The sequence below is a fragment of the Myxocyprinus asiaticus genome, chromosome 43, assembly GCF_019703515.2.
Source record: "Myxocyprinus asiaticus isolate MX2 ecotype Aquarium Trade chromosome 43, UBuf_Myxa_2, whole genome shotgun sequence".
Lineage (NCBI taxonomy): Eukaryota > Metazoa > Chordata > Actinopteri > Cypriniformes > Catostomidae > Myxocyprinus > Myxocyprinus asiaticus.
In genome coordinates, this window is record NC_059386.1 from 20,051,081 (window position 1) to 20,063,920 (window position 12,840).

The following is a 12,840-nucleotide window of genomic DNA, read 5'->3' on the forward strand; positions in this document are numbered from 1 at the left end:
TTACTAAGCCCTTAGTGTGAACTTTACATCCTAACTTACGTGAGAACTTACGCACAGCTGGTGCAACCCTACCCTGGTCTTATGTTTTGGAAGCGTGTTCTTATTAGGAAGGTTATAGGAAGGTTAAAGGCATTTTTTTGTAAGTGACTTCCTGCAGATAATGTGAAAGAAGAGCACTTGAAACCTCTCACAGAGACCTCTGCTCTGAGACACTACGAATGAGAAAAACACAAACCTGGAAACTAGGTGTCACTTTGTTGTCATGGAGACCGGTGTCCACCGTTCAGTCTGCAAACTGAGATGGCTGAAGCTGGTGTTTATTAAATACAGCTGATTTAAGCTATCATACACTTTTATTACTTGGTATGAGGTTGATTTACTATTCAATAAACAAGAGGATTTATTCAAGGTTATTTTTCACACATTACTATGTAAATAAAAAGTAATAAGTGTATAGTATGCAGTATGTATATGTGTGCAGTATGCTCATATGCCATTCAGAGCACAGCCAATATGTTTTGGTTTGCTGCATAATGAAAAGGAGGAGGATTGGTTCTGAATTAGTACACATACAATCACTGAGCACTTTATTAGAAACACTATGGCCCAATTAAAGTGCCCGATGTGGTCTTCTGCTGTTGAAGCCCATCTGCCTTGAAGTTTGACATGTTGTGCATTCTGAGATGCTATTCTCTTCATTACAATTGTACAGAGTGGTTATCTTAGTTACCATAGACTTTGTCAGTTTGAACCAGTCTGGCCATTCTCTGTTGACCTCTCTCACCAACAAGGTGTTTCCATCCACAGAACTGCCACTCGCTGGCTGTTTTTTGGTTTTGGCACCATTCTGAGTAAATTCTAGAGACTGTTGTGCGTGAAAATCCCAGGAGATCAGCAGTTATAGAAATACTCAAACCAGCCCATCTGGCACCAACTATCATATCATAGTTGAAATCACTGAGATCACATTTTTCCCCATTCTGATGGTTGATGTGAACATTAACTGAAGCTCCTAACCCGTATCTAATGATTTTATGCATTGCACTGCTGCCACATGATTGGCTGATTAGATAAACAAAACTATGATAAAACTACATCTAAACACAAACAATTACAAAAAATATAACTGTTTATTTATTTGTTTCTTCTGCCCCAAGCTCCAGTGTTTTACTTTGCAAATCAGGAGTACCACGTCGACGAGAGTGTTGGCCACATTAAAGTGCGTGTATGGAGAACAGGGACAGATCTCTCTAAAACGGCTACAGTCACTGTGAGATCCCGCAAAACAGACCCTGTTTCTGCTGAAGGTGAGAAATACTGTTGGCTTTCCCAATTAATCCATCCTTTTTCCCATTCTGCATAGTGCTTCTATGATTTCATAGAGGCTTAATCTTATACGAGTAAGATTTTTATGATTTTTATGATACTGTACATATGTATCAATCTTTGGGTGATTCCCACAGAAACTGTCAAGAAAATATCCTGCTCCTATTTTACTCCAAAGTCAGAAGGATCAAATAAGACATTATATTTTGCAATTAGAAAATGAAGCCTATTTTTTAGGACCATTAAAAATGTTTACATTTTCATGAAAGTTAAGCACATTTTACCCCCCCAATGCCAGAAAAGAAGATGGTCATTATGATATTATCATTGCCTGTGACGTGAAAAAAGATATATTATTTAAATTGTAAAGTATTTATAAATCATAGTAATACTTCTTTGGTTCTGCTAATAACCAAATAAAATTACAATTTTTGATTTTAATTTAAAAAAAAAATTTTTTTAAAAATGTATAAATACAGTAAAATATTACTGTGTTATGGTAATGAGAATCACCCTTAAAAACCATGAGAATAGTAAAATTAAAATGTTAGGGTGCCTTCCTGTAATAAGAATTATGGAATAAAATGCGTTTGTGTCCTGAAAATAGTCACAGTGGAAAAAAAAAAAATCTTATTGGTCCTAAAGGAATGCTTAATTGTCTTTATGCAAATTATAATTTCATATTTTTTATATTTTTTATTATTATTATTGATTTGGGGTTAAATATGACCAGGACATTTTCTTGGTGGGTTTTGTAACCCCACCCCAACCCCCGAGAACATTTACATATGATTTCCTACGTTTACATATCATCCCCTATTCAGTAATTAGGTAAGGGTATTGTTACTCATTACATTTGCAGAGTTGTTAGCCAATCATAACATAGGTCAGTTACATATAAAGTCATAAAGGTACAGTAGCGAAAATAGCCAGTCTAATTCCAAGGGTCAAAGAGGAAGGAAAATGGTCATGAAAAACTAACTTATGACTTTTTGCTGCAAAATACTTGACTAACATTATAAAGGGACTTTAAAAGCAAAAATGCTGCAGAACTGTAGAATATGGCCCATTTAATGATTTGAATGCTTTATGAAAACCTACAAACCCCAAGTTCATGGGTGGTACATGAGTGTAAGAGTAAAAGATTGGAGTTATTGCCTCATTTGGCTCAGTCCTTGAACAACTGACACGGGGCATCAAAGACAGCTTTTATCTGAGCTGAAAAAATAATAAAAAATCTCTCTGTTCATCCAAATACTCCGTGCAGTCATCCCAAACTGAGCTGAAAACTCTGCACAGTACATTTATTCCTCCAAAAAAAAACCCCACAGAAACAGCAATATCTCTGAGAGAGGATTAATCGGTATTCAGGAAGCCACATTTTTGCTGTTAAATACAGTCTGATCTTACCCCTATTTCTGTGTGCTCATCTGCTAGTGGGGCTGGACTATGTGGGAATCAGCAGAAACTTGGACTTTGCACCAGGCGTGAGCATGCAGACAGTCCGGGTCACCATCCTGGACGACCTTGGACAGCCAGTTCTGGAAGGGACAGAGAGATTTGAGCTTATCCTCCGGATGCCCTCCAATGGAATTCTGGGAGAGCCAGCGAAAGTCACGGTCTTTATCAACGACTCAATTTCAGACTGTGAGTGTTGACAGAAGAAATTTTATTTTTTAAGATCATGTGTTAGATCTACAGAATGAACAGAAAAAATACTCTTTCAAACATCATAGATAGCAATTGGGACAAAGGCATATGGGTAGTTGACATGAAACACTTTTGGGAAGTTTACTGGTCCTGCAGTGTGACATGCTGTACTCCATCTAAAACTATTCTGTTAACATTTGGGGTGACACTGGTGGGCCATTTCTTTGTTTTAAAGATTTATTGCACAATTCAACTATCAAAGCACTACTTAATCTTTAACAATATTCATCATTAGAAAGGTCTAAATATTTTACTTCTGCTTTCTGATAGAAATCTTATAGCAATATTAATTTATTAATTTGTGTCATGCTGTAATATAAAATAAGCAGCCCCAAATGTATTCAGTCATTTAACCTTTTAAGCTCGGATGGGCCGGCAGGCCCACTGAGAAAAACATAATTAGCAAAATAACTACAGTCTTGACCAACACAGAATAGGTATCATTTTAAAACTTAGTAGCTCTACTTTCCAATGCATGTAAGCATTATGACCAAAACTTAATAAGTGCTTTGAAATGGGGCCTGGGTAGCTCAGTGGTAAAAGATGCTGGCTACCACCCCTGGAGTACACTAGTTTGCTAGTTCGAATCCCAGGGCATGTTGAGTGACTCCAGCCAAGTCTCCTAAGCAACCGAATTGGCCCAGTTGCTAGGGAGGGTAGAGTCACATGGGGTAACCTCCTCGTGGTCGCTATAATGTGGTTCGTTCTTGGTGGGGCGCGTGGTAAGTTGAGTGCGGATGCTGTGGTGGATGGCGTGAAGCCTCCACATGCGCTATGTCTCCGTGGCAATGCACTCAACAAGCCACGTGATAAGATGTGTGGGTTGATGTTCTCAGACGCGGAGGCAACTGGGTTTCATCCTCCGCCACCCGGATTGAGGTGAATCACTACGCGAACATAAGGACTTACAAAGCGCACTGGGTATTGGGCATTCCAAATTGGGTGAAAAATGGGAAAAATCCCAAAAAAAAAAAATAAGTGCTTTGAAATTTTCAGACAAATCAGAAGAGTTTCTTTTTGATAATTTATTAATAATTTTGCCAAATTTTAATAATTTTATTTTAATCTGTAAAAAAAACAAACTGATCAAATAGCCATGTGTCATATGTCGTTGGAAAGCTCTCAGAGTAGAATACAACTAGCCTATTTTTCTTTTTCACTGTCAAAAAATATAGTGAAGTATATCTTTGACATACATGTTACATGTAAACAGGTGTTGCTTATATGCCATGTTTTTGCTTATAACTTCATGAAAAATTATTGATTAAATATAAAAAAAACATTACATAGAAGAGGTGATTATCTTAAAATGAGCCCACACACAACGTAATCGGATACATAGATCATTAGATAATCCACATGAAGCAAAGTGTACACAGCACATAATGATCTGGCTAAAAACACGTTAGCTTTCCTGGATCAGATGGCTTCATCGGAAGTGATAGTACGTTGTCCAGTGTCATGGAAAGCTAAACCAATCGTATTAGGATTCAGATCACTGCAACCAGAGGTAGAATTCATCCAAATATGGGCAGAGAGGATCATTCTCTCTAATTAAATATGGCCACCAGGAGATTGTGATACCAAACACTTGACCCTCGTTTTTTTTTTTTTTTTTTTTTTTTTTGGGGGGGGGGGGGGTCTGCCATTAAAACAAGAAATCTTTAAAAACAACCTCAAAAACAACCTTAAAGGGTTAAACTCTTGTTCACTTATCATGAGATTTTTCTTATTCTTTTCTAATTAGTATGCATGCAGCTTTTATGGACTTAATTTGCCACACTGCAGCACCAATGTAAATATAATTGAAGGCAAATAGGAAATTAAATATGGTGAAAACATACAGACTTCGCTTTTAAATGACATGGTGACCACATTTTTACCTAAAATCTTGATGTTCATTAAAAAAACTCTTTGGGCATATTATGCAACTACTCAAATGCACATACTGTATATGTATTGTTTAATAGTATTTGATCACACAAGCTTTTACCCATGGTATAGAGGTAGATTGTTGTATAAGAGTTGTCTGATTTTGTATATTCTCTTTCTTTAGTGCCGAAGGTGCAGTTTAAACAGGCTGTGGTGACTGCAGAGGAGAGTGAAGGTCACATTACAGCAATGATCCACCGCAGCGGCGACATTAGACACAAGTCCACTGTACGATGCTACACACGGCAGGGCTCTGCACAGGTGGTGTCCGACTTTGATGAGAGACCCAATACTGATGCATCCATCATAACTTTCTTGCCTGGTAAACACGCATTTACATAAATAGGGTTGTGGACTATAGGGGACACAACAAACTGATGAATTTACGAATGAATGAACAAACAAACAAACTATTTCGGGCAGCTCTGACTGCTTTCATCCTCTCAGATATGCAGCCAAAAGCTTTTTTCTTCAACTACACACTACTTCCTATTTTCTGCCATTTTTCATGACCTGAGAGAGATTGAAAGTTCTCACATTAGCGATTGACAGCAGAGAATAAAGTGCGTGCCTCATGTCATTAATACAATAGAAACAACTAGTTGTCGACTGCAGTTCTGTTCTTACAGCACATACATATAAACTGAACTCGCTCTCAAAATTCGGCTGTGAGTCCTGAAAATGTAAGGAAGTCTTATTGGTTATAGAATGCAATTGTCACACTCTTTCATAATCAGATTGTGTGAACAATACCATCTTTAGCCCTCCAAACAGGCCTGACAATATTATTTTGCTGCTGTGTGAATGTTGCCTAAGTTTGATCTCCAAAGACAGTTTCTGTTTTTTATTGTAATGTGTTAGGCTCTGATTCCAAAAGTATAGGGCAATGAAAAATATTGATGTGTTTTCTGTGTTCACACTTTGGTCTTCATTTTTTGTTCCCCAGGTGAGGCTGACAAGCCATGTGTATTGAAAATGGTTGATGACTCAAATCATGAGGAAGAGGAGGAACTCAGGCTGGTTCTGGGCAATGCAAAGAGTGACAAACCTTATGAAGCGTCAATAGGCAACCAAAACGAAATGCTCATCAAGATCAAAGACAACTCTGACAGTAAGAGAGAAACAGAGGCATTATTCATCAAAGTGGTTTTCATTTAAAATGCACTTTAGATGAGTATCTAAAGCAATACCTGACATTTAGGTTAAGATGTCCAGAATCTGGGTCAAACTTCAGTAAACTGTGATATATTCTCTTGGTTAAGAGACAAAAGCTCTTTGCAAGTTCTCGATTCTCTTATGTCTTCTCAAACCCTTCATCTTCATATCTCAGAGCCCATCATCAAGTTTGCTGAGACAAAGTTCAGTGTGAGCGAACCAAAAGAGTCAGGACATATGATGCTGGTGAAAATCCCCATCCGCAGGACAGGAGACACTTCAAAGGTGTCTGTGGTGCGAGTGCACACCAAGGATGGCTCTGCCATATCTGGAGAAGACTATCATCCCATCTCTCAGGGTGAGGAATCCATAGAGGCTCGTGCAGAATTCATAAGGCCAGACCCCTTCGTTTGCATTTTGAATATGCCGCATCTAATTATCCTTTGTAGATTGGCAGATGCTTTACAGCAGCTGCATCGAGCAGCTACCATGTGCATGCATTTCTTATCTAAATCAGGTTATATAGAGTTCAGGATGCAAATGGCAGGTGCAATCAAGAGCGGAAGTGTTTAGGTGGAGCGCAAGAGTGGAGTACTTATCGAGGGTGTTTATCTTTTCAGTAATGTAATCAGCTTTTTTTTGTGTTTGTGTAGATTTGGAGTTTAAAGCGGGTGATGCAGAGCATGTCGTGGAGGTGGAGGTTTTGTTTGATGGTGTAAGAGAGATGAGAGAGGCCTTCACTGTTCACCTGAAACCAGACGAGAACATGATTGCTGAAACCCAGGTGAAAAATGTCCTGAATGTCCAGTGTGTATAAAGTACTTTATATTGTAAAATGGATAGTTCCTGCTCTAAAATCTGATTTGCCACATTCACAGCTGTTGTAAAGTGACAGATATACCCACAAAAGGACCAGAAATAAACGTTTCTATCTTTTCAAGCAATACTTACCCCCTTGGAAATGTATATATATATATACCGAACAGCCACAACATTAAAACCACCTGCCTAATATTGTGTCCCCCACGTGCTGCCAAAACAGCACCAACCTGCATCTCAGAATAGCATTCTGAGATGATATTCTTCTCACCACAATTGTACAGAGTGGTTAGTGGCAGTTCTGTGAATGGAAACGCCTTGTTGATGAGAGAGGTCAACAGAGAATGGCCAGACTGGCTCGAACTGACAAAGTCTATGGTAACTCAGATAAACTGCTCTGTACAATTGTGGTGAGAAGAGTAGAATCTCAGAATGCATTTTTCCCCGGTCTCTGGTTCATTTTTGATCCACATGCATCCCTATATGTATAAGTATAGAAAAGTCAAGTATGTAAGTATAGTGTAGCCTTCAAAATAGTTTTTTGCAATTATTATTAATAAATGTAGTTTTATATCGTATTATTGTTACCACAAAGCAATAGGCCACACAATGACTTGCGTTACAGGGATTTTACAATGGATAATGGTACTCCACGCTTTAACCATGGTAAAATGATGGTAACATATAGGTTCTCATGGCTTATTTCTTTATATTATTATAGTTGCTTGATTTGTGAAGTAGGAACTTATTTTTACACTTTGTTAACACAGAAGTTTGTTTAAATTAAAGCTGAGCCTCTTGTTTTGGCAGATGACTAAAGCTATAGTCTACATTGAGGAGACCAACAGTATGGCTGATGTCACATTCCCCTCTCTGCCTCATGTTGTGTCACTGGTACACTATGATGATGTCAGCAAAACTAAAGGGAATGCCCGTCCACCTGCAGGGTATCCCGTTGTCTGTGTCACGGTGGGTTTGTCAATGTTATCAGAGAAAACTAGTTGTATCTGCTGTCTGTAAGAAACTAAGTTCTGCTCAGAATGTACATCATTATTTGCAGTAGAAGTACAAAGTACTTTTGAATCAGAATTTCAAAAAAAAATATTATGGGGTACTTTTGATAAAGTTTTCAATAGGTCCTTGAAGTACAATCAAATAAAATAGATTGTAGCGATTGTTAGACTTTTTAATATTTAATTATAAAATATTTTTAATAAAGACCTCACAGCGGTTGCGACTTGTTCCAAAAGGAAATTATATTCTTGAAAGAGCACAAGCAGCTCAAACTATTTTTAATCTTTTAAATCCTTCATATTGCACCTTGTGATAAATGCTTTTGTTTTCAAATAAATGTCTGCTTTCTCACCCTTTGTCTTACAAAAAAGTATTGTGGTTTTTCCATTGTACAATGATAGTATCAGATGGTACTGAATGTTTACCATATTATTCATGTACCATGGTATGGTATTGTTAATTTAACTGTTTTCTTTTCTGACTCTTCTAGGCCTGCAACCCCAAATATCCCGACTATGACAAAACAGGCTCCATCTGCATTAGCGAACACATCAACAACACCCTGACTCATTACCGATGGCTCATTAGCGCCCCCAGTGGCCCGAATGGTGTCACCAGCCCCATGAAAGAAGCTGACTTTGACACTTTCTTTACCTCCTCCAAGATGATCACCCTAGACTCCATTTATTTCCAGGCAGGCTCTAGAGTTCAGTGTGCGGCCCGTGCTGTGAATTCTAACGGGAACGAGGGGCTGGAGCTGAGCAGCCCTATTGTGTCTATTAGCATAGAAGAAGGTAAGGCTGAAACTGTCACATTAAGTGGGATCATATGAAAATGCTTTGGTTTGTATGATGGAACCAAAGAACATTACACTCTTCCTGAACTGCTGGTTATAATATACCATTTGCAATGTGGAATTAGACTGTCAGTAGGTGGTACAGTGCTTGAAGCAATGTTTATGTCTTTGATGTTCCGAGCAGGGATGTGCCAGCCACGTAAATTGGGCACAGTAGGTGCTGAGCCCTTTTCTGCAAAACTACGTTATACAGGCGCTGAAGACCCTCAATATGCCAATCTCATCAAGCTTACTGTCACCATGCCCCACATAGACGGTGAGAGAATCATTTTCCCCTCTGGCTGAAAGATTGTTTGCTTAGTTAAGCCCCTCAGAGAAATATCTCTTAACACATTCCCCTGGGGGGAAAAAATGGTATTACTGTTGGATTTATGTTTTATGTGCTGTCAAAAAGTAAAACAGTTTCCACCTCAAAAGACTGAATTAAAGCCTGAATGATGCATAAACATGAACAAACATCATGTCGCAAATTTTCAGACGTTTTGCATCAAAATATTTTCTTTCATCCAAATTATTTCTGAGATGGAAACAATACAAAGGTGCAAACATTGTATTAAAGTATTTTGAGAAATTCTTGTCAAAAGTTATTGCATGTAAGGAATCTAGGACAAAAATAAGTATTTTAACAAATATAGGTGTGTTAATGCTACTTTTCTGCAATGCATCAAAAGCTGCTTCCCCTTTAAAAAAAACAAACAAACAAAAAAACATAGATCTTCCTACAATATGATGATAATCAGCAACAATTCACTTTACATCTTGAAAAATTTGCTATTTAAGGGATAGTTCACCAAAAAATGTTATGCTGTCAACTTTTAATTAACATCATGTTGTTTAAACCAATATGCTGTTGTTTTTTCATGGAACACAAAAGGAGGTATTCGGCAGAATGCCCTGGCTGCTCTTTTCCATACAATAAAAGTGAATGGAGACAAGTGAAAACGTCTCAGTTACTGTTGTAACCTCCGTTCCCTGATGGAGGGAATGAGACGTTGTGTCGATGTAGTGACACTAGGGGTCGCTCTTGGGAGCCCCAAACACCCCTAATCTTTGAGAAAATGCCAATGAGAATTGCCGAGTGGAATTTGCATGCCACTCCCCCGGACATACGGGTATAAAAGGAGCTGGCTCGCAACCACTCATTCAGGTTTTGTGCTGAGGAGCCGAGACAAGGTCCCGGCCATTTCAGCGGATAGTACAGCGTTGTGGCAAGAGGGACAACAGTAACCGAGATGTTCCCCTTCTGTCACTCACTCGACGTTGTGTTGATGTAGTGACACTAGGGGTCCCTATAGAAAAACGCCACAACAGCTGGACCATGTTACGTGAACTGCCGATGCAGGTGCAAGCAAGCTGCTATGTGCGTAATAGCAGGTGCATCAGTCCGCATTTAACCTCCCCCAACGCCCCATAAGACGTCATGTAGTTCCCCACATCACAGGGGGGGGAAGCGACGTAACTAGCATGGGAGCAGACTGCACCAGCCGCGGTCTTTTCTCTCTATGTTTTCTCTCCACAGAATATTATATTCGGCTGGGGCCATCTAAGGCTATTACACACTCCGGGGAAGGTGTTCTTTTCCTTTCCTATTCTTTCATGGGGAAAAGACCCCACGGAGACCACATCCTGCCCGAAGGGGAGGTAACATGTGGCAATACATCACGTGGGCTCACGAGCCGCACATGGAAGAGGCGCGGTGGTTGGTCCTGCCTGGAAGGGAAGGAGCTCTACAAACACAGCGACTGGGGGCAGAGAGGGCTCTGCCCAAGGGGGACGCGGGTCTGCTGACAAGGAGACCATACCGCAGAAAATACATCACAGGGGGTTACCAGAGTAACCGGCACCTGTGGAGCACCTATCTCAGTACAGGGCATATTAGTACCCATAGTGGGTCCAGCTGCGAATTTCTCCACCGAATTCGCGAGCCACAGGGCTAGGGAGGAAGGACATCCAGGGTTCACGGTTCATGAACTCGCATGGGAGAAGAAGCGCACGTCTTCGCCTCAAGGAGGGGAAAGGCGCTATAAGCAAGCAAGACACCCGGCCAGCTGTTCCGTATTACCAAACTTACCTGTTCGTACCTGACAAAACATGGGACGAAACCGGCTCAACCCGGAGATTGTAAAATCTCGCAAAGGTATTGGGTGTTGCCCAGCCCGCTGCTCTGCAGATGACTGCTAGAGAGGTGCCATTGGCCAGTGCCCACAAGGATGCCAGACTCCTTGTAGAGTGTGCTCGTATTCTCAAAGGGGCAGGCACGGCCTGGTATGCCAGAGTGATGGCATCCACGATCCAGTGGGAAAGCCTCTGTTTGGAGACAGTGTTCCCTTTCCGCTGTCCACCAGCGTCTAAAGCTCTGCATGCGATCCAAGTAGATGTGCAAAGCACGCACCGGACACAGCAACGACAGGGCTGGGTCTGCCTCCTCCTGGGGCAGCGCTTGCAGGCTCACCACCTGATCCCTGAAGGGGGTCGTGGGAACCTTGGGCACATAGCCCGGCCGGGATCTCAGGACCACGTGAGAGTCTACCGGACTGAACTCCAGGCAGATATCACTGACAGAGAACGCCTGCAGGTCCCCAACCCTCTTGATGGAGGTGAGCGCAATCAGGAGGGCCGTCTTCAAAGAGAGGGCTTTCAGCTCGACTGACTCTAGTGGCTCAAACGGGGCTCTCTGAAGGCCCAGGAGGACCACGGAGAGATCCCATAAGGGAAAGCGCCGTGGCCTAGGAGGATTCAGCCTCCGGGCGCTCTTAGGAACCTGATGATCAGGTCGTGCTTCCCTAAGGACTTACCATCCACTGTGTCGTGGTGTGCCGCTATGGCAGCCACATACACCTTCAGGGTGTATGAAGTAAGGGCTGTAGAACCCTTCCTCATCTCGGCTGGAGGGACAGGCTCTATCACGCCCTTGCGCAGAAGGGTTGCGATCTCCGCATGCAGGGTGGTGGCATTCTTGCCCTGCACCAAGGTGAAGCGGACGTGGGCGGGCTCCTGCCTAACTGAATCGCGTAGCCGAGTCGGATGGTCCTGGCCAGCCATTGTGATGGGTTGGAAAGAGCTAACCACACTTCCAAGCTCCAGGCAAGGGGCACTAAGGGGACAATCGCGTCTAACGTACTTGTGGGTGGGGCCTCGCGGCGGTGGGGAGCAGGGGACGCCATGTCAAGGAGCCTTGCTTCGTCTCGAACTCATGGCTACGCTGAGGGGGCCCTCGAAGCACTTACATTGCTCCATGTACCCGGCGTCAAAGGGGTCGGCGATGTGGGTGTGGTGCGGTCGGGCGTGCGCACGAAGGCGGGGGGCCTGCGTTTGCAATGTCCAAGTCGCAGGTGCTCAGTGTCCGGTCGCCGTGATAACGGCAGTCGTAAACACCGACTGTGTGACCCAAGGAGTGAGGAAACTGCTCCTTTTTATAAAAATGTGGATACTGCAGCCCGTTCGGGGTGTGGCGAACACAAAACAAAAGGGAACATAAGATTTACCTCCCGGCCCTCCACCGGGGGACAGAGTGGTCTGGATACCAGCTCCATGGTAGCAGCAGACATCTCCCTCCCTGGGTCGTCCATCTCAGGGGCGTTAGGAGTCTTCCGGGTCCTTGCACCCGGTCGTGAGGTGGGGGTCGTCAGCTCCCTGCGGGGGGCTCTACACTGGAGCAGAGAAATGGGCTTGGGCTGTGGCGGAGCCGCCTGGGCTTTCACCGCCGCAGGGGGACACCCTCGGCGAGGAGATGGGGTAGGGGATCTTGAGCCGCGCCGGGGCAAGATGTGCTGTATCGCCTTAGTCTGCTTCTTCACCGCCGAGAACTGCTGGGCAAAGTCCTCGACGGAGTTGCCGAATAGGCCGATCTGGGATATGCGAGAGTTGAGAAAGCGAGCCTTGTCGGCGTCCCTCATCTCGACCAGATTCAGCCACAGGTGGCGCTCCTGGACCACCAAGGTGGACATCGCCTGCCTGAGAGCTCGCGCCGTGACCTTCGTCACCCGGAGGGCGAGGTCGGTCGCCGAGCACAGCTCCTGCATCACATC

At 42.6% G+C, this 12,840-nt stretch overlaps 1 protein-coding gene across 4 annotated transcripts in view; it reads left to right on the forward strand.

Annotated features, from left to right (window-relative positions):
* The window catches only part of LOC127433842 (FRAS1-related extracellular matrix protein 2-like), a 126,618-nt gene that overhangs the window by 93,107 nt on the left and 20,671 nt on the right, over window positions 1-12,840 (forward strand). For all 4 annotated transcript variants that reach the window (XM_051686105.1, XM_051686104.1, XM_051686102.1 and 1 more), the window contains exons 7-15: window positions 1,158-1,307; window positions 2,764-2,973; window positions 5,093-5,290; window positions 5,915-6,079; window positions 6,299-6,481; window positions 6,777-6,907; window positions 7,753-7,911; window positions 8,447-8,750; window positions 8,937-9,068. In XM_051686105.1, coding sequence (XP_051542065.1) covers window positions 1,158-1,307; window positions 2,764-2,973; window positions 5,093-5,290; window positions 5,915-6,079; window positions 6,299-6,481; window positions 6,777-6,907; window positions 7,753-7,911; window positions 8,447-8,750; window positions 8,937-9,068 — 1,632 coding nt within the window. The remainder of the gene's footprint in view (window positions 1-1,157; window positions 1,308-2,763; window positions 2,974-5,092; window positions 5,291-5,914; window positions 6,080-6,298; window positions 6,482-6,776; window positions 6,908-7,752; window positions 7,912-8,446; window positions 8,751-8,936; window positions 9,069-12,840) is intronic.